This window comes from Bos grunniens, chromosome 1 (genome assembly GCF_055505025.1).
Source record: "Bos grunniens cultivar Pamir isolate PY7600 chromosome 1, Bosgru_T2T1.0, whole genome shotgun sequence".
Taxonomy (NCBI): domain Eukaryota; kingdom Metazoa; phylum Chordata; class Mammalia; order Artiodactyla; family Bovidae; genus Bos; species Bos grunniens.
Window position 1 is genome coordinate 61,636,400 of NC_141165.1, and position 23,014 is coordinate 61,659,413.

General features: G+C 40.1%; 1 protein-coding gene across 39 annotated transcripts in view; it reads right to left on the bottom strand.

Annotated features, from left to right (window-relative positions):
- The window catches only part of PLD1 (phospholipase D1), a 273,635-nt gene that overhangs the window by 86,437 nt on the left and 164,184 nt on the right, over positions 1 to 23,014 (bottom strand). For 36 of the 39 annotated variants that reach the window (XR_015161521.1, XR_015161559.1, XR_015161610.1 and 33 more), the window contains 3 exons: positions 20,425 to 20,513; positions 4,807 to 4,920; positions 1,620 to 1,669 (listed from right to left, as the gene is read on the bottom strand). Coding sequence is in view for 34 of the 39 variants with exons in the window: in XM_086394443.1 (XP_086250569.1) it covers positions 1,620 to 1,669; positions 4,807 to 4,920; positions 20,425 to 20,513 (253 nt within the window). In the remaining 5 variants the exon portion in view is untranslated. Of the gene's footprint in view, positions 1 to 1,619; positions 1,670 to 4,806; positions 4,921 to 11,440; positions 12,182 to 20,424; positions 20,514 to 23,014 lie in introns of those variants that run through there. The other 3 variants (XM_086394466.1, XM_086394473.1, XM_086394478.1) reach the window with 2 other exon arrangements.

The following is a 23,014-nucleotide window of genomic DNA, read 5'->3' on the forward strand; positions in this document are numbered from 1 at the left end:
GTAATCTCACTTGACTTATCTTTAAGTTTGTTGATTTATCTGCCTACTCCAGTATGCTACTGAATTCTCTAATGTACATTTTATTTCAACTTATACTTGATTATTATTAAAAAAAATTTAGTTTTTATGGTCTCTATTTGGAGAGTGATTGTTTTTTACTTCTCTTTAGTTCCTTAGATTTATTTCCTTCAGTTTTTTGCACATAGTTAAACTAGCTATTTTAAAGTCTTTCAAACTGTCCGTCAGGTCAAATTATGACTATCTTCTGAGGATTGCGGGAAGATGGGAGCTTTCAACCTATTCAGCTCCTCCCAGTAGTTGCCAGGCTACGGGTTTCCTTTCACAGTGATGGGGAGTTGGTTCTCAAGGCTGCCATGGAACTGAGGAGAAGGGGATGGGCACATGGCAAATTAAAAAGCTTGCTGCTTTTACCAAGATTCTGCTGTCCTTCTTGAATAAACAAATTGTTACATGCCCTTGGTTAATTTCCCAAGTTCTGTAGAAGTTGATTTTTGACAATTTTTGCAAGCATTTTTGTTGCTTTTATTTAGGAGTGGATTTGGGGGTGTCTTTCACTTTTCACTTGCATGCATTGGAGAAGGAAATGGCAACCCACTCCAGTGTTCTTGCCTGGAGAATCCCAGGGACGGGGCAGCCTGGTGGGCTGCCGTCTATGGGGTTGCACAGAGTCGGACACGACTGAAGCGACTTAGCAGCAGCAGCAGCAGCAGCAGCTACTATGCTACGGGGCTTCCCTGGTGGCTCAGATGTAAAGAATCTGCCTGCAATACAGGCTACCTGGGTTCAATCCCTGGGTCAGGAAGACTCCCTGGAGAAGGAAATAGGTACCCATTCCAGAATTCTTGTCTGGAGAATCCCATGAACAGAGGAGCCTGGTGGGCTACAGTCCATAGGGTTGCAAAGAAGCGACTTAGCACGCACGCACGCAGGAGGCCACATACATACTTGTTGATCAAGTCCTCATCCTTAAAGCAGGGATGACCCCTTCCTGTTTACTTTCTAGGACTGTGGTGAGGGATCACAGGAGAAGATACATATGAAGTCATTTTTTTAAATTTATATTTAATTTTTAATTGTAGTATAATTACAATATTGTCTTGGTTTTTGCTATGCATCAGTGTGAATCAGCCATAGGTATACATGTGGGGTCTTTTGAGGTGCCTTACAAATCCCACTTCTTATAAAAACAATTACTATAAGTAAATACAAATAAATTATAAAAACTGTAAAAATAGGGACTTCCTTGGCCATCCAGTGGTTAAGACTCAGCTTTCCACCACAGGGGGTTTGCATTCTACCCCTGGTTAGGGAGCTAAGAACCCAAAGGCTGCAGGGAATGGCCCAAAAAATAAAAAGTGTAAAAAGTTTTTAAAAATTTATAAAAATACTCTCATTTTTACCACCTATGCATCTCATGCTGTGATGGCTTAGTTTGAACAACTGTTTAGACAATTTAGTGAAAATAAGTAATTTATTTCTGCTAAGCATTTTGTGGGCTATCTTTTGTGAAGAGTTCTATAACCACACTATAAAAACACCAATAATTACTAATATGTCCCAAGAAACAACCATGCAGGAAAAGAAAAGCAGTTACTCACTCTCTGCTTTTAATTGTCCAAGGATGGAATTTTCTCCTCTGCACATGGTTCTGAAAACACATAAAGGAAAGAAACAATTAAAGAGATTTCAAAGGAATCAATCCCAATTGCAATGAGAAACGCTAGGCTGGAAGAAGCACAAGCTGGAATCAAGATTGCCGGGAGAAATATCAATAACCTCAGATATGCAGATGACACCACCCTTAGGGCAGAAAGTGAAGAGGAACTAAAAAGCCTCTTGATGAAAGTGAAAGAGGAGAGTGAAAAAGTTGGCTTAAAGTTCAACATTCAGAAAACTAAGATCATGGCATCTGGTCCCATCACTTCATGGGAAATAGATGGGGAAACAGTGGAAACAGTGGCAGACTTTATTTTTGGGGGCTCCAAAATCACTGCAGATGGTGATTGCAGCCATGAAATTAAAAGACATTTACTCCTTGGAAGGAAAGTTATGACCAACCTAGATAGCATATTCAAAAGCAGAGATATTACTTTGCCAACAAAGGTCCATCTAGTCAAGGGTATGAGCGACTGAACTGAACTGAACTGAATCCAAGTAAAAACAGAGCAAGTGCTTTTATGAGAAGATGCTATATAGGCTTTTTAAAAGTAAAGAAAAAAATATGAGTGTCACTTCTGTTACTGATGGGACAAGTTGTTTTGAGGTGGATAAATGGAAAAGTTACAAAATTGATATTAGATTTCAGAAAGTGAAAGTGTTAGTCACTCAGTGGTGTTCGACTCTCTGCGACACCATGGACTGTAGCCCACCAGGCTCCTCTGGAATTTTCCAGGCAACAATACTGGAGTGGGTAGACATTCCCTTCCCCAGGGGGGTCTTCCCACCCCAGGAATCGAACCTGAGTCTCCTGCATTGGCAGGCAGATTCTTTACATCTGAGCCACCAAGGAAGCCCAGAAAGAGATGTTATTTTAAAAAGATGGATTATGAATGAGTTTTCCCTCTTTGAAAAGGTAGCATTAGTTCCTTTGGAATTAAAGAAACTACTGTACCTGAGCCCTCTCTGTAAAGCTAGAAAACCCCTTAAAAGTGAAAAGTATAGTCTCAAATAGCTGGCTCTACTAATGGTTTTGTTTCTCAAGACTCTGATAATAGACGATGAATTACACTGACAAAACAAAAAATTCTATGCTCCATCTGCTTGCTCTATGAAAGTAATTAAAACTACACTTACGCCTAGGAAATGCTGATATTATTAAAGATGATGCCAGCAAATAGAGATGTTTTTGCATAATAAAAGGATATAGTTTCGGTTGCTGAACAAAAGCCAAACATGTTATTTCATTCAGCTGGTTCAAACCCAAGAAAACAGTCATAGAAAGTAATTACAATTCCAAAAATAATATTAGCATGGCAAATGAAGTGGATAAAACCAAATTAAACATTATGTCAGTGCCTTAAATACTTCAAAAGCTTTGTTTGTCATGTTATAAATCAGATAATATGAGAAGTGGGCAAATCTTCAAGTGTATAGACCAAAGCACAGGGAAAGTTTTCTCATACTGTCACCGGGCAAAATTATCCAGAAGAAACAAAACATCTTTACTTGAAACCCTGGCAGACAGAAAGACACATGCTTGAAAAGTCAGAAAGAAACAAGAGGATTAAAACAAAGATTTCCACCATAATGGTACACTCAAACCACTGGAAGGCCTTAGATCATGAAAGGGGTGCCTCTAGGGAGGAGGACACAAGCCAGAGCACATCTAAGCCCCCACCTCCAATCTGGCCAGGGCCCTGAATCCTCATCTGCTTCACACACTGGGGGTTTGGGACAAGACCTTATTTGTCCCTTCCCCACAAAAGAATTTGATTAGAAAGGTGGGAAACTACAAATGGTTCTGAAAAACGGGATATTAAAAGAAAATATCCAAGTGCTAGTCCTTGCTCTGACATACGATCCTGATCAGGGCACTTTTGTGTCTCATGTCACAGGGTTTGTAACTGGGAGCTGGATTTATGCCAGGGCTGTTGCATTTACTTGTTACTAGGTCACTCTTCTCAGCTAAGTGACCCAGAAAGAATGCCAGGCAGGAGTGGGGGTGGGGGTTGGGGGGGTGGTTTCCATCCCTTTCTGCACCACCTCTCTATACTGCCCACCAGCTAGGACCTCTCAGTCCTTTCATCATCATCTCCTGGCCAAACCTGAAGCCTCGTGGGCCTTTTTGAGTGAATATGGACACTCTGCTTTTCAGAATATTGAGGAAAGGACTTAGCATTCCCCCTAAAATTCTAACAATGAGATGGTAGGGAAAACAGAATTAAAATTCCAGGAGACAGGAAAGAACCTTCATGCTTCACTTACAGGCAGAGACTCTTATTACCAACCTTGCTGAAGGATTGCTGCCTAGAATACTCATAAACCATCATGTGCAAATCATGTCACTGTAAGCATTTATTTATTTATTTTTTATCTACTTACTACAAGGAATATGGAAAGCTCAATAACGATTTATGGCTTGAGGATAATTTTAAAATTATCTTTAAAATTAATTATGTATAAAGAACTTTATATAAAGTTCTTATCTCCATTTATAATATATATTAATATGTACTAAATCCCTGGTGGCTCAGTGGTAAAGAATCCACCTGCCAGTGCAGGACATATGGGTTTGATCCCTGGGTCGGGAAGATCATCCGGAGCAGGAAATGGCAACCTACTCCAGTATTCTTGCCTGGGAAATCCCATGGACAGAGGAGCCTGGCAGGCTACAGTTCATGGGGTTGCAAAAGAGTCAAATACAACTTAGCGACTAAAACAACAAATAGCAACACCAAATAACTAAAATATTAGTAATTTTATATTTGTATATATATTGTGTGTATATATCTCATAAATGGAGATAAGCACTCTCTACTCTCTTTCTCTCTCTCTCTCTCTATACACACACACACATATGTGATAGGCAATTAGTATAAGAGAGAGACTAATATTTAAGTTCTTTTATACTTACCAAGTGTCCTAGGCCTACCATGTAAGATTTTAGGCTCTATTTGAGTTTTATCAACTAGTGAACAGACCAAGATTCAAATGCAAAACAAAGAAATGTGTCCATCTGTTCAACGCTCCACTGAATAGATGTGGAAAAACATTTCCATGCCTCCGGCCAGTTTACATGCATGACTGACTGAAAGCTGAAAGCAGAGGATTTCAGAACTTTGGCACCTGTAGTTGAAGTGCATTATTGCCTGTAGAGCATTTCCTCCGCCGGTTGAAATGTCTCCTTCAAAACCTGGCAGAAGTGGTATCACAACATACACCCGGTATCTCTGGCTTTCCCTGCAAAAATCAGACATAGAGAGTTTCATCACAAGGGAAAAAAGACACAGTAACAGTTAAAATTGACAGCCAAGCAGTTCACGGTTTTGGAGACTGAGCGAATGGCTTCCCACAATACCCTCTATCACGTTCCAGGCTTTGGCGGAGAAGGGCATGTTGCTAGACTGGAAGCCAGAAGTGGCGGTCAGGCTAACCATTCGTAACAACCTGAAAAATAAGCTGCACTTGGCAGTAAAGTGGGAACTGTATCCACTATCTCTCTACAGCACAATCCTTCCTAGGACAAAATTCCTTGTAAGAAGGCCTTGCGTGGACCCCATGGAAGTTAGAGAGGTGACAACAAAGATATTTGAAAAGATATTATCCTAACCATTTCCTGTGGACAGTAGGCATTCAGTTAGCAATCACTGAGTAAATGAGTTCCCACAGCCTAAATCTCAGGGGAAAGACAAGGTATTGGACCCAGGATATTTTCTAGTGCAGAAATCATCGTTCAGAAGCTCTGATTCACCCCTGAAAACTCTGCTTCAAATGCAAAATATTACCGTGGGTCCGTCAAGAATTTTAAGTAACTGACGTTGAGTTTTAAATCTCCTGCATATATAAAATATTTCTTAGCTCACTCTCCCAACTGATTAACAACAGCCTTTGAAAGAAAAGCCTTTGAGCTGCTTTTGCTAACTCAAGGATGTAACAAATGTTTAGAAGAAGAAAGTGTGGGTCCTTACTTTGATCTGCGTTCAGAAAGTCGGAAATTTGGAGAATTATGTTCAAATAGATACTGCCTCTTTGGAGGCGAGACTGTTAATGTCCTTATCTCTGGAAGACACACAGGAAGAAGGGCAAGTCTGGAGGTGGCCATGGTATCTACTATGGTCAGAATCTCACCCATTTATCTGAGAGGTCTACATTCTCACAAAGATGCTGCTGTGGGTTAATTTTCAAATTGGAATCTACCGAAACTTTTCATAATACATAATTCCTAAAGTACATTTTCTTTTAAACCGCTACATTTTTCTTTTTTTTTTTTTTTTAAAACTGCTACATATTTCTTTTGGGTGAATATTATTACTACTCTCAGAGGGGTCAGACTTCATTACTGAGGTCAGCTTACCAAATGAAGACTAGGGAAAGTGTGGCTCGAGACAGAAGCCACAGCCAACAGGACAGAGTCTAGAGGCCTTTGAGCTTAACTGAAGAGCCAAAAATGAGGAAATCTGAACTAGGGTACTGTAATGGCATGAATTAATCACTAGATGGCAAACACAGTTTGAGTTGGAAAATTTTTTTTTAAAAATATGAAGTGTTAAAAGTTCTCTGTCAGATAAGGGTAAGAAGCTCACATTCCTAGATATTAAGCTAGAAAATGGGAAGAACAGAAAGAATACCTAAGCTACTGTCCCACCAAGTGAAGTCGCTCAGTCGTGTCCGACTCTGTGACCCCATGGACTGTAGCCCACCACGCTCCTCCATCCATGGGATTTTCCAGGCAAGAGTACTGGAGTGGGTTGCCATTTCCTTCTCCAGAGGATCTTCCCGACCCAGGGATTGAACCAGGGTCTCCTGCACTGTAGGCAGATGCTTTACAGTCTGAGCCACGGTATTTAAAAGTCCAAATGAATTTTACACTTGAAAATTGACACCATCTGGCCTCAACAAGCTGGTCTGAGTGCAATGGTGTTTATCATTAATCACAGCCAGTTACAGACGTCTTTGGAGAAGGAAAGGGCAACCCACTCTAGTATTCTTGCCTGGGAAATTTCATAGACAGAGAAACCTGGTGGGACTGAGCACATATGCACATGGTCTCAACTGTTTTTACAGAATCACGTTTAGTCTGATTCTCCCAGACCCACACTCCAGTGACGGGACATCACTGCCCTCTGTTCAGAGGTACACCCGCACTAAAGCAGGTTAGCCAACCTAACTTGTCTGTCCCCAAGCCTGGACGTCCTTCTCCTCACAGGAACCCTCTTCCTCTTGCAGGACTGAGGACTGGCTCTTCGCGCCAGGCCATCCTGGATATGCCAGTCAGAACTGACTTGCTTCTGCCTCCACATTCCTGCTGCTCGTGGCAGGCATGCCTACTCAGCACCTTCTTTGCTTTACACAACAGTGACAGGTACGTCTGCTGGCTAGGATATGTGATAAGCCCTTTTGAAACACAGGACGTATGTCCACTTCACTTTCTATTTTGGGCAGTGCCCAACAGAGAACCTTTGCACAAGCATGCACCTGGTACTATTTGCTTTGAGAGGATGGGGTCTGGTTGGAAGAATGTTTGCTTCTGGAATACCTCTGATAGACAAGAGGTTCAACAGGATATTTTTCTTTAAACTAGATTACATCTTAGTTGAATTTTTTTATTGTGGTAAAACATAAGTATTAGTCAATCAGTCGTGTCTGACTCTTTGGGACCCCATGGACTCTAGCCCATCAGACTCCTCTGTCCATGGAATTTTCCAGGTCAGAATACTGGAGTGGGTTGTCATTTCCTTCTCCAGGGGATCTTCCCAACCCAGGGATTGAACCCACGTCTCCTGCACTGCAGGCGGATTCTTTACTGTCTGAGCCACCACAGAAACCAGTGGTAAAATATATGTAACATAAAATTTACCATGTTAACCAATTTGAAGCATACCATTCAGTGTTATCAGTTACTTTCACATCTTGTGCAACCATCATGATCTCTACTTGCAAAAGTTTTTCATGAGCCCAAATAGAAACTCTGATAATTTTGCAATAACTTCCCATTTCCCCTCCCTGCAACCTCTGGCAATGTCTAATCTACTTTCTGTCTCTAGAAATTTGCCTGGTCTAGATATTTCAGCTAAGTGGAATCAAACAGTATTTGACCTTCTGTGGCTGATTTTATTTCACTTAGCATATCTGTCAAGATTCATCCATGATGTAGCATTAGTCAGAATTTCCTTCCTTCTTATGGCTGAGTAATATTCTGTTATATGTAGAACCACATTTGGTTTATCTTGTCATCTGTAGGCGGGCACTTGTGATATTTCCAGCTTTTGGCTATCCTGAATAATGCTGCAGTGGATTTGTTATTGTTGTTCAGTCGCTAAGTTGTGTCGGACTCTTTGCAACCCTGTGAACTGCAGCATGTCAGGCTTCCCTGTCCTTCACTATCTCCCAGAGTTTGCTCTAACTCCTGTCCATTGTGTCGATGTTGCCATACAACCACCTCATCCTCTGTCACCTGCTTCTCCTGCCCTCCATCTTTCTCAGCATCTGGGTCTTCATCAATGAGTCAGCTTTTCACATCAAGTGGCCAAAGTATTGAAGCTTCAACTTAAGCATCAGTCCTTCCAGGGAACATTCAGGATTGATTTTCTTTAGGATTAACTAGTTTGATCTCCTTGCTGTCCAAGGGACTCTTGAGAGTCTTCTCCAGCATTGCAATTTGAAAGCATCAATTCTTCAGTGCTCAGCAGGGAATGTGGGCATATAATATTTGAGTCCCTGTTTTCATTTATTTTATATACCCAGGAATGGTGTTACTGAGTCACATAGTTATTCTATGTTTAGCTTTTTGAGGAATCACCAAATAAATTACATTTTTGAATGGATAACATATGCTCACAGAACAAGTCTTCAGAAGTGGAAGATTATACAATGAAAAAACTTCTTTTTCACTCCTTTGTCTCTAGCCTTCATTTCCCCTCCCTAAGGGCAATTCATATTACTTTTTATGTTCTTTCAGAAATAGTCTATGAACTTATAAACATATATATGCATTCTTTCCTTCTACACAAATGTTAGAATCACTGTAAACACGTTTCTGAATTTTTAAAAAACTAATTTATCAATGTATCCTGGAAATTCTTCGATATTTGCACTTAGAGAGACGCCCATTTTTAAAAACAAAATGACAGTATTCCAAATCCATGCCATGATATTTAAACCAGTTCTCTTTTGGTGGGCACTGAATCATTATGGACTTCCCTGGTGGCTCAGACGGTACAGCGTCTGTCTACAATGCGGGAAACCCGGGTTCAATCCCTGGGCTGGGAAGATCCCTTGGAGAAGGAAATGGCAATCCACTCCAGTACTATTGCCTGGAAAATCCCATGGACAGAGGAGCCTGGTAGGCTACAGTCCATGGGGTTGCAGAGTCAGATGCGACTGAGTGACTTCATGTTCATGAATCATTTCGAATTTTTTGCTACTCCAAAATTCCAAATACCTATTTTGCTATGTGTGCTGACACACATAAGTTGCTTTTCACATTGGTTAGAAAAATCTCAGAAGTAATATTTTTGGTCTTGAATACCAAGTATTTGTTATTCTGTGTGTAAAAGATAGTTCCCTTGTATCTTTGTGTTTTTTTTAAAAGCAAAGATGACTTCAAAATGTAGACATTTGGAAATGTCCTATAAAAACCTTCAATCTTTGGACAAAACATTCTTGAAGAGTCAGTTTGTAGAAATCAGACTACTCACATTTTCTTGTTCTTGGGACTCTGTTAGTTCTTTGCTCTTTTTCTTTTTTCAATGTAGCAGTTTTTTAATTTCCTTAACAATGAAATTTTTAAGTTGTGTTCAGGAAATTAGCAGAAATGACTTAGATTTTCACTGCCATAAAAAAACAAAGGGCTCTGGAATTTTAAACTATACAACTGTTGCTAAGTTTAAGTCAATGAAGAGAAAATTTTATGTGCTAGCATGTCCAGTCTCCCTTCTTGATCCAGTCCCTAGAAAACAATGGTTCCTGGCTGCTAAGAATTCTAACCTCTTCTGAAACATCCTTACAATGTTGAGGTGGTGAAATGACAGCAGTTGGTGTAGGGCAAGAACCTGAGCCCCTACTGTGCAGAATTATTTATGATTTTAAAAGCAAAAGAAGAGCTAGTGGGCACCAGGTCATCATGCAGGTGATCGCTTTATCCACTTTAGTTCAGAACAATTTTATAAAATTGCATTCTCAGGCTTTTTGTTAAAATACATTTTTCTTTCAGAATTCACTCTCACAGCAGTGTTACGTACGATAGCTAGAAATTGGAAATAAATGTCCAATAATGGGGAGATGATTAACTAAATTATGTTATAGCCACTCATGGATATAACTTCTTACAGCCACAAAACAACCACTGTGATGGCTTCCTAGCAAAGTACTTCTGGTAGGCTACGGTGCTAAAACGGCCCTAATGCAAAGCTGCAATCACAAGACAATCACAGATGTGGCAGACTGATACTATTAACTATTAAATTTTTCTCCTTAAATGTGTTTACTTCCCTCCTCAGCAACTGGAGATATGAAGGAGGCCTTGCTCTAGGATGATGCTCTTACAGAGGAGTAAGGGCACAAAGATATCAGCTTCTTAGATTTAAGGAACTGGGTAGAGATCCTTTGAGCTGAAGCAGGAGTTTAAGGAAATAAGAGTGATAAAGAAAATGTGGTACAAATATACAATAGAATATTACTCAGCCACTAAAAGGAACGAAATTGGGTCCTTTGTAGAGACATGGATGGTGGACAGACCTACAGACTGTCATATAGAGTGAAGTAAGTCAGAAAGAGAAAAACAAATACTGTATATTAATGCATATATGTGGAATCTGAAAAAAATGGTGTAGTCATTTTTACAAAGCAGAAAATAGAGGCACAGACCTAGAGAACAAATGCATGGACACCAAGGGGTAAAGGCAACAGGATGAATTGGGAGATTGAGACTGACATATACACAGTATTGATACTATGCAGGCAGGCTGAGTCCCTTCAGGCATGCCTGACTCTTTGTGACCCCACGGACTGTAGCCCTCCAGGCTCCTCTGTCCATGGGATTCTCCAGGCAAGAATATTGGAGTGGGTTGCCACACCCTCCTCCAGGGGATCTCCCCGACCCAGGGATCAAACCCACATGTCTCATATCTCCTGCATTGACAGGCGGGTTCTTTACCACTGGTGCTGGTACGATGTAGAAAATAGATAACTAGAACTTACTGTATAGCACGGGGAACTCTACTCAATGCTATGTGGTGACCTAAACGGGAAGGAAATCCCTAAAAGGGGGATATATGTATATGTAGAGCTGGTTCACTGTGTTGTACAGTAGAAACTAACACAGCATTGTAAAGCAACTATACTCCAAAAAAATGAAAGTAAAATAAAGAAATGAGTGAGACTCAGGGCAGGGACTCTGTCCTTTGTCCTCAAGTAGAATTCCAGGGAGAACAGGACAGGCCCTATTCACTCTCAAACAGGATATGGAGCCTTGAGGATCTGAGCCTTGCTTCCAGGGAACACTCAAGTGATTATCAGCCTACAGGATGTGGAAGCAATAGAAGAGAAAGGACAGAAAGGCAGGTTTGAAAGGAGAAGGCTGAGGCCCCCAGGCTACATAAACATATGCCAGAACAGGTTTGAGCCAGATCCATACTAAGCGCTAGGAGCCCTTTCCAAACGACCCAGGGCCCTGAGAGTCTATACCAAGAATGTGGGAGAGGAGGAAAGACCAGGGAGCATCCTGATGGACTGAATATGAAGCAGAGATAACCACAAATCATTGAATTTGGTCACATTTATCAGGAAGTAACTAAACTAATTTTCCTTCTATTGTATAGAAGTAAAACTTGAGACAGAACTCTAAGTGAGTTTTGGGAAAAGGAAATAAATTACAATTCAGAAAGTATGTCTATATATGAATATGGACCAAAAAGAAAATAGGAAAATAAAAAGCAAATTGTCAAGGTGGTGAGAATGTGGGATCTCTAATATTTTTAACTTTTGTGATTGCTGAAATGCTCTCTGTCCCTTTAAAAACAGAGCCCTAATTCAAGCAGTGGCTTTCCTCAGGCTTCCCTCCTTGCTCTTCTCTCAGGTAGAATCCCCTCCTCCTTCCCCTCCCCCTCAGCAAGGTGCAGTCAGAAGAGGGGTCTTCTGCTCAGAGTAGGGTCTCAGGATCTATAAGACGGCCTCAGAGGAGCTCATTGTGCTTCTCCTGTGACGAGACACTTTACTTTTTGAGAATTTGAGATTTATAGATCATATTTCATTGCCATAAACATCAAGAGCTGGTATAAATCCTCTCGTTGTAGATTTTGCAGCAGTGAATGTTGCCAGAAATAATAACTGTGGTTGGGGCTTCGTGTTTCTTTATGGGGAGAATTGTACTCTACAGTGGTATCAGTTATGGGAGAGTTGGTCTCTGTAGCTTCTCTGTGGTTTGGGACATGGCCCATTTTATTTTGTGTTTGGCAAATCTTTTCAAATGCAGTAAACCTTTCTGGACTTCAAGTTCTTTCATCTGCAAATGAAGGAGTTGGTGAAAATTATTGCTAGTCCACTAGAAATGCTGGTTCTATTTAGCACGACTTTGCATATTATATGTGAGACTTTATAGATAGGACACTGCATACTGTGTGTGCAACACACATAATTTTTTTCATTGGTTGTTTTTTGAAAATGGCAAGCTTTAAAAAAATAATTTATTTATTTTTATGTATTATTTATGGCTGTGCTGGGTCTTCATTGCTGCTTGTGGGTGGGCTTTCTCTAATTGCAGAGAGCAGGGGTTACTCTGTAGTTGCTATGTGTGGGCTTCTGTCGTGGAGCACAGGCTCTAGGTACGTGGGCTCAGTAGCTGTGGTGCATGGACTTAGTTGCTCCACAATATGTGGGGTTTTCCCAGACCAGGGATCGAAACTGTGTCCCCTGCATTGGCAGACAGGTTTTTTTTTTTTTTTTCAACAATCGAGCCACCAAGGAAGCCCCCAAAATGGCAAACTTTTAAATGTAAGAATGTTCAGGGTTAGTCCAGCATGTGTAACTTAGACTTCAGTCTAGGCTTGATAACCTTCGGCAGGCATGTCCCTCAGTGCAAACAAGATGTCTCAAATAAGACTCGGAAAAATCTCTTATGAAACTACACTACAGCCCAGTCATTTTCATTCTCATTTCAAAAAAAGAATCTTTCCTTTCTTTCCTCTCTCTGCCAAGGCATGTGCTCAGACTCAAAATGATTGCTGGCCTCTGCCTGGTATTAATCTTTCTGCTGAGAAACCATTTATCTAATTTTTGGAATCAAATAAGAGCAACTAAATGATCTAAATCCAAACTTCTCCTGCCACATTCTGTCATCTCTGCCTTAATGTAACCTCTTCTCCAGGAATTTTAAACAATTTGGAGGTTATCCCACAAGGTAAAATGTGAAACCAGCCATGGGCATACTTAAATTTCATATTTTTATTCTTTTTTTTATTGTAACTGCAGCTTAAATTTCTTTAAGACAGTGATTCTGAAACATACCCAACGTGTTCTTTCAGCTTGGTACGCAAATTATAGGATATGGTAATTACAGGATGTAGATTTTTCTTTAAACCTAAGAAATATTTATCTATCAAGCAATTACTTTGAAAAAATGAAAGAAAATGTTCATCTGATTAAAAAAAAAATTAAAGTAAAGTATCTCTCCTAGATTTCTGGGAGAAATGAGAACACCTCCTCTTCCCCTGGAATGAGCAAAGTTTTGTAGTCAAGCTACAATGGTACAAGGTAAAGAGCACAAGTTGAAGTCCTAAAGACATGATCTGAGCCCCGGTTACACTCATCAACAGCTGTATGATGTAGGCAAGTTACCATAATCACTCTTGGCCTCAGCTGCCTCATCTACAGAATGGAAATCATTTGCAGCCATTTCATGTGAGAACTGATGAAAGAATTAAATAAAGGAATGCATAAAAAGCATGTTGGATTGGAATGACTCAAAAGTGATTTGATAACATTATTAATCAATCAACAACCAGTGATTTCAATTAGAAAGCTTGTACACCTTCAAATGCCTAAAGTTAAAGCAAAACTGAACTCACATTATGTTTTGGAATACATTTTATTTTATATTTGGGAGGAAGGTGTAATCCAGTCAATAATAAGGAATCCAAAAATTGATTCCTATGAGGAATCAGCTATAGATTTCTGGCAGGCCACCTCTAGACAGAATGTCAATCATGTGCCTCTACTTGTCACAAAATGAAGAAGCACCAGTCATAGGGAACCAAAGTAAGTTGTCCTTCAGCAATAGTCATCTAGTAATTTAAAATGGGTCTCATTCAACATCCCTTTAAGAAAAAGCTTGTTTCTAACATGAATATTAATTTCTAAATAATTGATAGAAATTAATAGTATTAATTTCTAAATAGTTGAACCAGTCACCCTAAAGGAAATCAACCCTGAGTATTCACTGGAAGGATGCTGAAGTTGAAGCTCCAGTACTTTGGCCCCCTAAAGTAGAGAGCTGACTCATTGGAAAAGACCCCAAGGCTGGGAAAGATTGAAGGAGGATAAGGGACAACAGAGGACGAGATGACTGGATGGCATCACCGACTCAATGGACATGAGTTTGAGCAAACTCTGGGAGATAGTGAAGGACAGGGAAGCCTGGTGTGCTGGGACTGCAAAGAGCTGGACACAACTTTAGCGACTGAACAACGACAACAATAAACAGTTGATTTGAGAATTGTGATTCTTTATCCCTGCTCGACTTTAGTGTGAGCTAGCACATTTCCAGATGATGAATATCATGGAAATAACATAGTAATTTCTTACATGAGCTGGTCCTTGACAGTTTTCAAATTGCTTTCACATCTATTCATATGGGTTAGGTAAAGCAGCTATTATTATTCTCCTTGTTGGTGAAAAAAATGGAGTGCCCAGAAAGGCAGAAGTGATAGATTCGAAAGGTCATATGCCTGTAGACAACAGAGCTGGGAAGAACCCAGATCTCCAGACATCCGGTTCCCAATTACTTTCAGATTCTCCAGAGGAGGTTCCTCATACCATCACTCATGGCCAAACTGTAAGCATCATCTGGCACTATTCTACAGTTGTAGGAAGCATGAAGAGTTTGAGAAATTTTCAAAACTGTAAATCAAAATATCAAAATACAGACGCATTTAAATCAACTTCCTATTTCACTGCATGTGTCAACTTCGTAGCGATAACGGTGCAAAATGCAGTTTCACTTACAAATTTTTTACCAAGGCAGCAAAATCATGCATGTGAAAGTTCCATAAGCAAAAATGGTTTCATCCTCAGAAACCATCCATGTGTGGCATACGTGGTTTTACATTTTCTAGTTGGATCAATCGGTTATACTCTGTCTTTTGGCTTATTCAGACATAGTACAAAGTGCCAATGTTAGGCTGTGGATTATGATTTCTTCTCCCTGATCTCTAGTCCTATTTGAGCTGTCAAAGACAGAATTCTAGCTGGTTGAGAGCTGGTCGCACCTCCAGGACAGTTTTGGTTTTTAGAGCAGACCTTTTGTTTTCTGCAGAGATTCCCACAGCTATTTTTGGTTCAGCACTGGTGAACAATATTCTGAGGCTCTAGGTTATGAATCAGAACATGGAGGCTTGGCCTGGTTCTGTAAAGAATTATGGACGCTGAGAAGGAACCAGGAAAAAGTAAGGAGGTCAGAGAACTCATTATAGGAACTGGTGTGGGGCTGCCAGTGCTGGTAGAATAGTTAGCAATTTAAAGACTCCGATCTCTCTAAGGTGGGAGGGCTCTGGAAGAGAGCCTGTGTTCCTTGGTCAGGCTGGCCGAATACTGATTGCTGTTTCCCTCCATCTGCTTTGTGATGAATTCTATTCTTTTCCCAACAGCCAAAATTATACTTGTTGCTAGGCATGTGACCCTGGCAGGGCAGTTCTGAGACTGAGAAGAGTGGAAGGAAGAGAGAGGGGTAAGCTTGGGGATGGCCCATGATGGCTCTCAGTGAGAAGGAAGCTGTCTACAGCCTCCTTTTACCTGTTTCCTAAGAATACAAGCTCACAGGTTTGAAATTATTCCATAAATAAATATTTTATAATTTGGAATTAACACAGGAAATGAACAATAATGTGGAGACACAGAGAAGGGGGGAAATGTGAAATATGATTCCGGGATACGTGTGTGTGCCCACTGGAAGTCTGAATGAGTGATACACACGCCACTTTGCAGTGACTGTCGAAGCAAGTGGGACTACTGTGAGATCCATGTGAAATGACACACAGCGAATTTGAAATCTGATGATTTCGTTTCCCAGTTTCTACAGAATGAGCTTGAAATGGCCCATCTTTAATGTGCTCTGTGAACTCCCAGGCATGAGATAAAATCTGCAACAGATGCTACCTTGCCAGGCTCTCTAACCATGGATCCGAGGGTCACTGGGAAATGTTCCATCAGAATATATCTTAAAGTTCTTTCCAGCTCTAAAAAGTGCTATAATTTTAGAAGAAGTGCAAATTTCAGAAGACAAATTAATATGCTAAGGAAAAATATCCTTTCAGGTTCCGAACAGTTAAAAACAAATCTTACAGATACTTATTAAACCATATACTATAGGGAACTATTAACTGGGATGAACGAAGCTGAGATTCATCCTACTCTGATTAGCTGATCACAGCTCCAAAATTCATGATTCACTGCTCAGCCCAATGAGCACATTTGTCAACTAAATGTATTTTTGTGACTTATTTCAATTTCATGAAAAAATTATTTTTCTTTTTTGTTCAATGTGTTTTAGAGATCAAGAGGACACTCCTGCATCAATAAAATGCAAGAGTTGACAGAAATATAATGCAGTTTTGTAAACGTAAAATTGTTCCCTAAAACTGGGAGACTGAAAAGGATGCAAGGAATCTCTCTGTGTGTGTATGTTTAACTGTAAACAGACTGTTTTTAAGTTATCTCAGAAACAGTCTTATGGTGACTTTCTTAATAAAAGCATTTGAGAAGGCAAAGTATAAAGATCATCTGTAAAAACACAGACCGTCATTAATATTTATAGCCATATATCCTGTTCTAGGGGCTTCCCAGGTGGCGCTGGTGGTAAAGAGCCTGCTTGACAATGCAGGAGACTTTAGAGACACAGGTCCGATCCTTGAGACGTGAAGATCCCCTGGAGGAGGGCACGGCAACTCACCCCAGTATTCTTGCCTGGAGAATCCCATGGACAGAGGAGCCTGGAAGGCTACATAGGGTTGCAAAGAGTTGAACACGACTGAACCAACTTAGCACGCATGCATGCATGCTGTTCTAGATGAGTACTACATCATCTTGGCTGTGCCCTGGAATTACTTGTAAACATTTATAAAATAAAAGTGCCTGGGTTCCCCTTCAGGAAATTCTGATCCAGTAAGGCTGGAGTGGAGCCAAGCCCTCTGTGTTTTTGTGAAATGGTGATTATGATGCATAGAACGGATCCTGCAGCATGGGTGAGTCTTGCGCCGCACTGCTCAGAGGCCCTCACTGTGGGCTCAAGACAGCCATTACCTCAGCTGCTAAGACTGCTGGCTGCTGCCCCTCACCACTCATGCAGGGTGGTCCTTCTCAGGAACTGACCGCCAGAGGCCAAAGGAGCCTGCCTCACTCTAGGTCATACCCATTTCCCGGAGTCGGCCTACATCCAATGACCGGTCAACAGGAGGACAAGGTTATAAAGGCCCAAACTGCTTGCCTCAATGAGGAGCAACCCTGAAGTGGCCTGGAATCCTGTCAATGAATGGGAGATACAGGTGGTGCAGTGGTAAATAATCTGCCTGTCAGTGCTGGAGAAGCAAGAGATGCCTTTTGGATTCCTGGATTGGGAAGATCCCCTGGAGTAGGAAATGGCAACCCACTCCAGTATTCTTGCCTGGTAAATCCCATGGACAGAGGAGCCTAGTGGGCTAGAGTCCACGGAATTGTAGAGTTGGACATGAGTGGGCACGGAGCCAAGCTGCCAAGCTGCTATGGGATGCCCTTGGTCCGAAGTCCAAACACTTGGCCTCAAAGCTGTTTTTGTCTTCTGCTGTTAGTGTCCCAGACAAAGCACATCACCTCTTTCATCTGTTTTTTTTTTTTTTTTCATCTGTTTTAACTTTAAAAATGGGGCAAAGAAAAAGATAAATATTGCAATCCCCAGACCAATCACTAAGAAAATGAAAAAGTATTAAATGCTAATAAAGGCATCAAACAGAAAAAAATAAAAATGTACAGCAACAATAATAACAACAACAAAACTATATGATCTACTTTCAAGAGTAGTTGTGAAAATTCAGTGAGTCTGTAGATAGAAATTGTGAATTATATAAAGTGCTGTGAGCTTCCCTGGTGGCTCAGTGGTAAAGAATCTGCCTGCCAATGTAGGAGACACAGACTCAATCCCTGATCCAGAAGGATCCCATATACCCTGGAGCAATGAAGCCCATGCACCGGTACTATTAAGCCTGTGCTGTAGAGCCTGGGACCCACAGCTAATGAGACTTTGTGCTACAACAAGACAAGCCATCACAATGAGAAGCCCATGCACTGCAACTAGAGCAGCCCCCACTTGCCGCAACTAGAGAAAAGTCCATACAGCAACAAAGACCCAGCACAGCCGTAAATAAATAAATGAATATTTTAAAAATGCTGGTAGTTGCCATTGTAATTATTCTTAGGTCTAAAGCCCCACATATTTTTATGTGAAAAAAGATATTAAAGTACTACATGGCATTGGAAGTCAAAAAATGGTTTAAGCTCCAAATGTATGTGTACTTAACATTCTCCACTGTATACGTTCAATGAATTGAAACAATAAAATGTAGTGATTTTCTTGGGCTTCTCTGGTGGCTTACTTGGTAAAGAATCTGCCTGCAATGCAGAAGACCGGGGTTCCATCCCTGGGTCAGGAAGATTCCCTGGAAAAGGGAATAGCAATCCACTCCAGGTTTCCTGCCTGGGAGATCCCATGGACAGAGGAACCTGGTGGACTGCTGTGCATGGGGTTGCAAACAGTCGGACACGACTGAGTGATGAAACCACAACCAGTGATTTTCTGTATTTTGCTGTTCCTATACAGAGCTGAAATCAGTCATAAAACGAGCTAGTCGCACGTGTCAAGACAATTCAGCAGGGAGAGAATAGACTTGTCAAAAATGCTGCTTGAACAACTGAGTATTCCACATACAAAAGAACAAAGTTAGACCTCTACCTCACAGCATACACAAAAAGTAACTCAAAATTAATCAAGTCCTAGCTATAAGAGCTGAAACTATAACATTCTTAGAAGGGAACAGGATAAATCTTCATGATTTTGGACCAGACAATGGTTTTCCAGCTATGAAGCCGAAGTACAAGCAATAAAGGGAAATGAAGATAATGAACTTCATCAGAATTTAAAACTTTTGTGTTTCAAAGGACAGTATCAAGAAAGTAAAAAAGAAAACACACTGAATGGAAGAAAATATTTGCAAATCATAAATCTGCTTTGTATGCAGAATATATAAAGAACTCTTACAACTGAATAATAAAAAGACAACCTAATTTAAAAGTGGACAATGATAATACATGAATGGCCAATAAATAAGAAAATAGTATTATCAGTCACCAGGAAAATTCAAATCAAAACTACATGAGATACCATTTTACATCTACTAGGATGACTATAGTCAAAAAGAGATATAATTGTAACTATGAGTAATGATACAGAAAAATTGGAAACCTCATATACTAGGGGAATGTAAAATAGTGTTGCCACTTTTGAAAACATTCTGACAGTTCCTTAAAATGTTAAACATAGAGTTACCATATGATCCAGTAATTTTACCCCTAAAGTAAAGAAAACATGTCTGCACATAAAAACCAGTACAGAATATTTATGGTGGTTTTATTTATAATAGCCAAGAAGTAGAGACAAACCAAGTATCTACCAACTGATGAATGGATAAGTCCTTTTATATGACACATATACAGATAATGGGATATTACCTGACAATAAAAATAAATGAAATACTGATACATTTTATAACATAGATGAGCCTTGAGAACATTTAGCTAAGTGAAAGAAGCAAGTCACAAAAGGCCACATATTGTATAATTCCATTTACATGTGGCATTTCTAGATGCCACAAAGACCAGGCAAATCTACAGAGAAAGAAAGTAGATCAGTGGTTGCCAGGGGCTAAGAAAAGGAAGAATAGGCAGTAACTGCTAATAGGTATGGAGTTTCATTCTGGAGTGATGAAAATACTGTAAAATTGATTCAGAGGTGGTTGCACACAACCCTGTGAGTATACTAAAAATGACTGAATCGTCCACTTTGGGTGCATTGTATGGTATGTGAATTATATCTTAATAAAAGTGTTATTAAAGACAACAATCACGTGAGCTGAAAAAGACAGAGGGTAACAAGAATTTTAATATAACCCATGGGAAAATGTTTTGACTATTTTGCTTTGATTTTTAAGTGAACACAACTCACTGTCTGCCTTTAAATAAATCAAATCACAAGTCTAATGCGTGGGAAAGAGACTGGCCAGGAAAAAATGGCTGCTCTGGGAGCATTCAGAGTCCCTCAAAAACGGACTCAAAAATTCTCAGCGACTGACGCAGATTTAAGGACTCAATAACCTACAGCTAGCTGAACAAAAGTCATGTCTGCTAGGAAAAGACAGTATTTTTAAAATGGGCTTTCGAAAGTCATTTTAGCAGTAAATGCAAGAACATCTGCAGTAACAACTTCTACCAAAATGCTAAAAAGCTTACCTGTGAGCTTTAAGTATCCTCTGAGCAATGGCATCGCCAATCTTGTTGAACACAACTCTGTCATCAGAGCAGCTTATGAAAAACTGGTTCTATGCAAAATAAATGAGATAATTATATAATAAATTTCTATCTTAGAAGTATGCATGTAAGGAAAATGTGGTATATAATAAAAAAATTACACTGATATTAAAAAAATATATATTTCCCCGAGCAGATATGTTCTGATCCTGATCTCACTATGGGTCTCATGCAGTTCTAAACAATATCACTTATATCATCTTCCACACAACTTTTTGTTACCACTTCCAATTCTTCTAAAATATTGGGCTTCTCTGGGTCCCAGATAGTTTGAATCCAATCATAAGGCAAACCATTCCACATCACAGTAATCCAAGTCTATGCCCCAAGCAGTGATGCTCAAGAAGCTGAAGTCGAATAGTTCTATGAAGACCTACAAGACCTTCTAGAACTAACACCAAAAAAAGATGTACTTTTCATCATAGGGGGTTGGAATGCAAAAGTAGGAAGTCAAGAGATATCTGGAGTAACAGTTAAGTTTGGCCTTGGAGTACAAAATAAAGCAGGGCAAAGGCCAACAGAGTTTTGCCAAGAGAACGCACTGGTCATAGCAAACACCCTCTTCCAACAACACAAGAGAAGACTCTACACATGGACATCACCAGATGGTCAATACTGAAATCAGATTGATTATATTCTTTGTAGCCAAAGATGAAGAAGCTCTATACAGTAAGCAAAAACAAGACCTGGAGCTGACTGTGGCTCAGAGCATGAGCTTCTTATTGCAAAATTCAGGCTTAAATTGAAGAAAGTAGGAAAATCACTAGAGCATTCAGGTATGATCTAAATCAAATCCCAAATCCCTTATGATTAGACAGTGGAGGTGGTGAATAGATTCAAGGGATTAGATCTGGTAGACAGAGTACCTGAAGAACTATAGATGAAGGTTCACAACACTATGCAGGAGGTGGTGACCAAAGCCATCCTCAAGAGAAAGAAATGCAAAAAGGCAAAAATGGTTGTCTGAGGAGGCCTTACAAATAGCTGAGAAAAAAAGAGAAGTGAAAGGCAAAGGAAAAAGGGAAAGATATATCCAACTGAATGCAGAGTTCCAGAGAACAGCAAGGAGAGATAAGAAAGCCTTCTTAAGGGGACAATGCAAAGAAATACAGGAAAATAACAGAATGGAAAAACTAGAGATCTCTTCAAGAAAATTGGAGATAACAAGGGAACATTTCAGGCAAAGATGGGCACAATAAATGACAGAAACAGCAAGGACCTAACAGAAGCAGAGAAGATTATAAAGAGGTGGGAAGAATACACAGAAGAACTAATAAAAAAGGTCTTAATGACCCAGATAACCATGATGGTGTGGTCACACCTACAGCCAGACATCCTGGAGTACGAAGTCAAGTGGGCATTAGGAAACATTACTATGAACAAAACTGGTAGAGGTGATGGAATTCTAGCTGAGCTATTTCAAATCCTAAAAGATGATGCTGTGAAAGTGTTCAAGAAGCCAGCAAATTTGGAAAACTCAGCAGTGGCCACAGGACTGGGAAAGGTCAGTTCTCATTCCAATCCCAAAGAAAGGCAATGCCAAAGAATGTTCAAACTACCATAAAATTGGGCTTACATGCTAGCAAGGTAATGCTCAACTCCCTCAAGCTAGGCTTCAATAGTACATGAGCCAAGAACTCCCAGATGTACACACTGGATTTCTAAAAGGCAGAGAAACCACAGACCAAATTGCCAATATCCATTGGATTATAGATAAGGCAAGGGAATTCCAGAAAAATACCTACTTTGGCTTCATTGACTATGCTAAAGCCTTTGACTATGTGGATCACAACAAAGTGAAAAGTTCTGAAAGAGATGGGTATACCAGACCACCTTATCTATCTCCTGAGAAACCCGTATGCAGGTCAAAAAGCAACAGTTAGAACTGGACATGGAACAATGGACTGGTTCAAAATTGGGAAAGGAGTAGGTCAAGGCTGTATATTGTCACCCTGCTTATTTAACTTGTATGCAGTATACATCATTCAAAATGCCAGGCTGGAAGATTCACAAGCTGGAATTAAGATCTTGGGAGAAACACCAACAACCTCAGATATGCAAATTTGTTGCTGTTTTTGTCTTTCAGTCACTAAGTCTTGTCCAACTCTTTGCAACCACATGGGGACTGCAGCATGTCAAGTTTCCCTTTCCTTCACCATCTCCTGGTGTTTGCTCAAACTCATTTCCATTGAATCATTGATGCCATCCAACCATCTCGTCCTCTGTTGCACCATTCTCTAGATGATACCACTCTAATGTCAGAAAGCAAAGAAGAACTAAGAGCCCAAGAGAAGAGTGAAAAAGCTGGCTTGAAACTCAACATTCAGAAAACTAAGATCATGACATTCAGTCCCATCACTTCATGGCAAATAGATGGGGAAAAAGTGGAAACACTGACAGATTTTATTTTCTTGGGCTCCAAAATCACTGCAGATGGTGACTGAAGCCATGAAATTAAAAGACATTTGTTCCTTGGAAGAAAAGCTGTGAGAAACTTAGAGAGAACATTAAA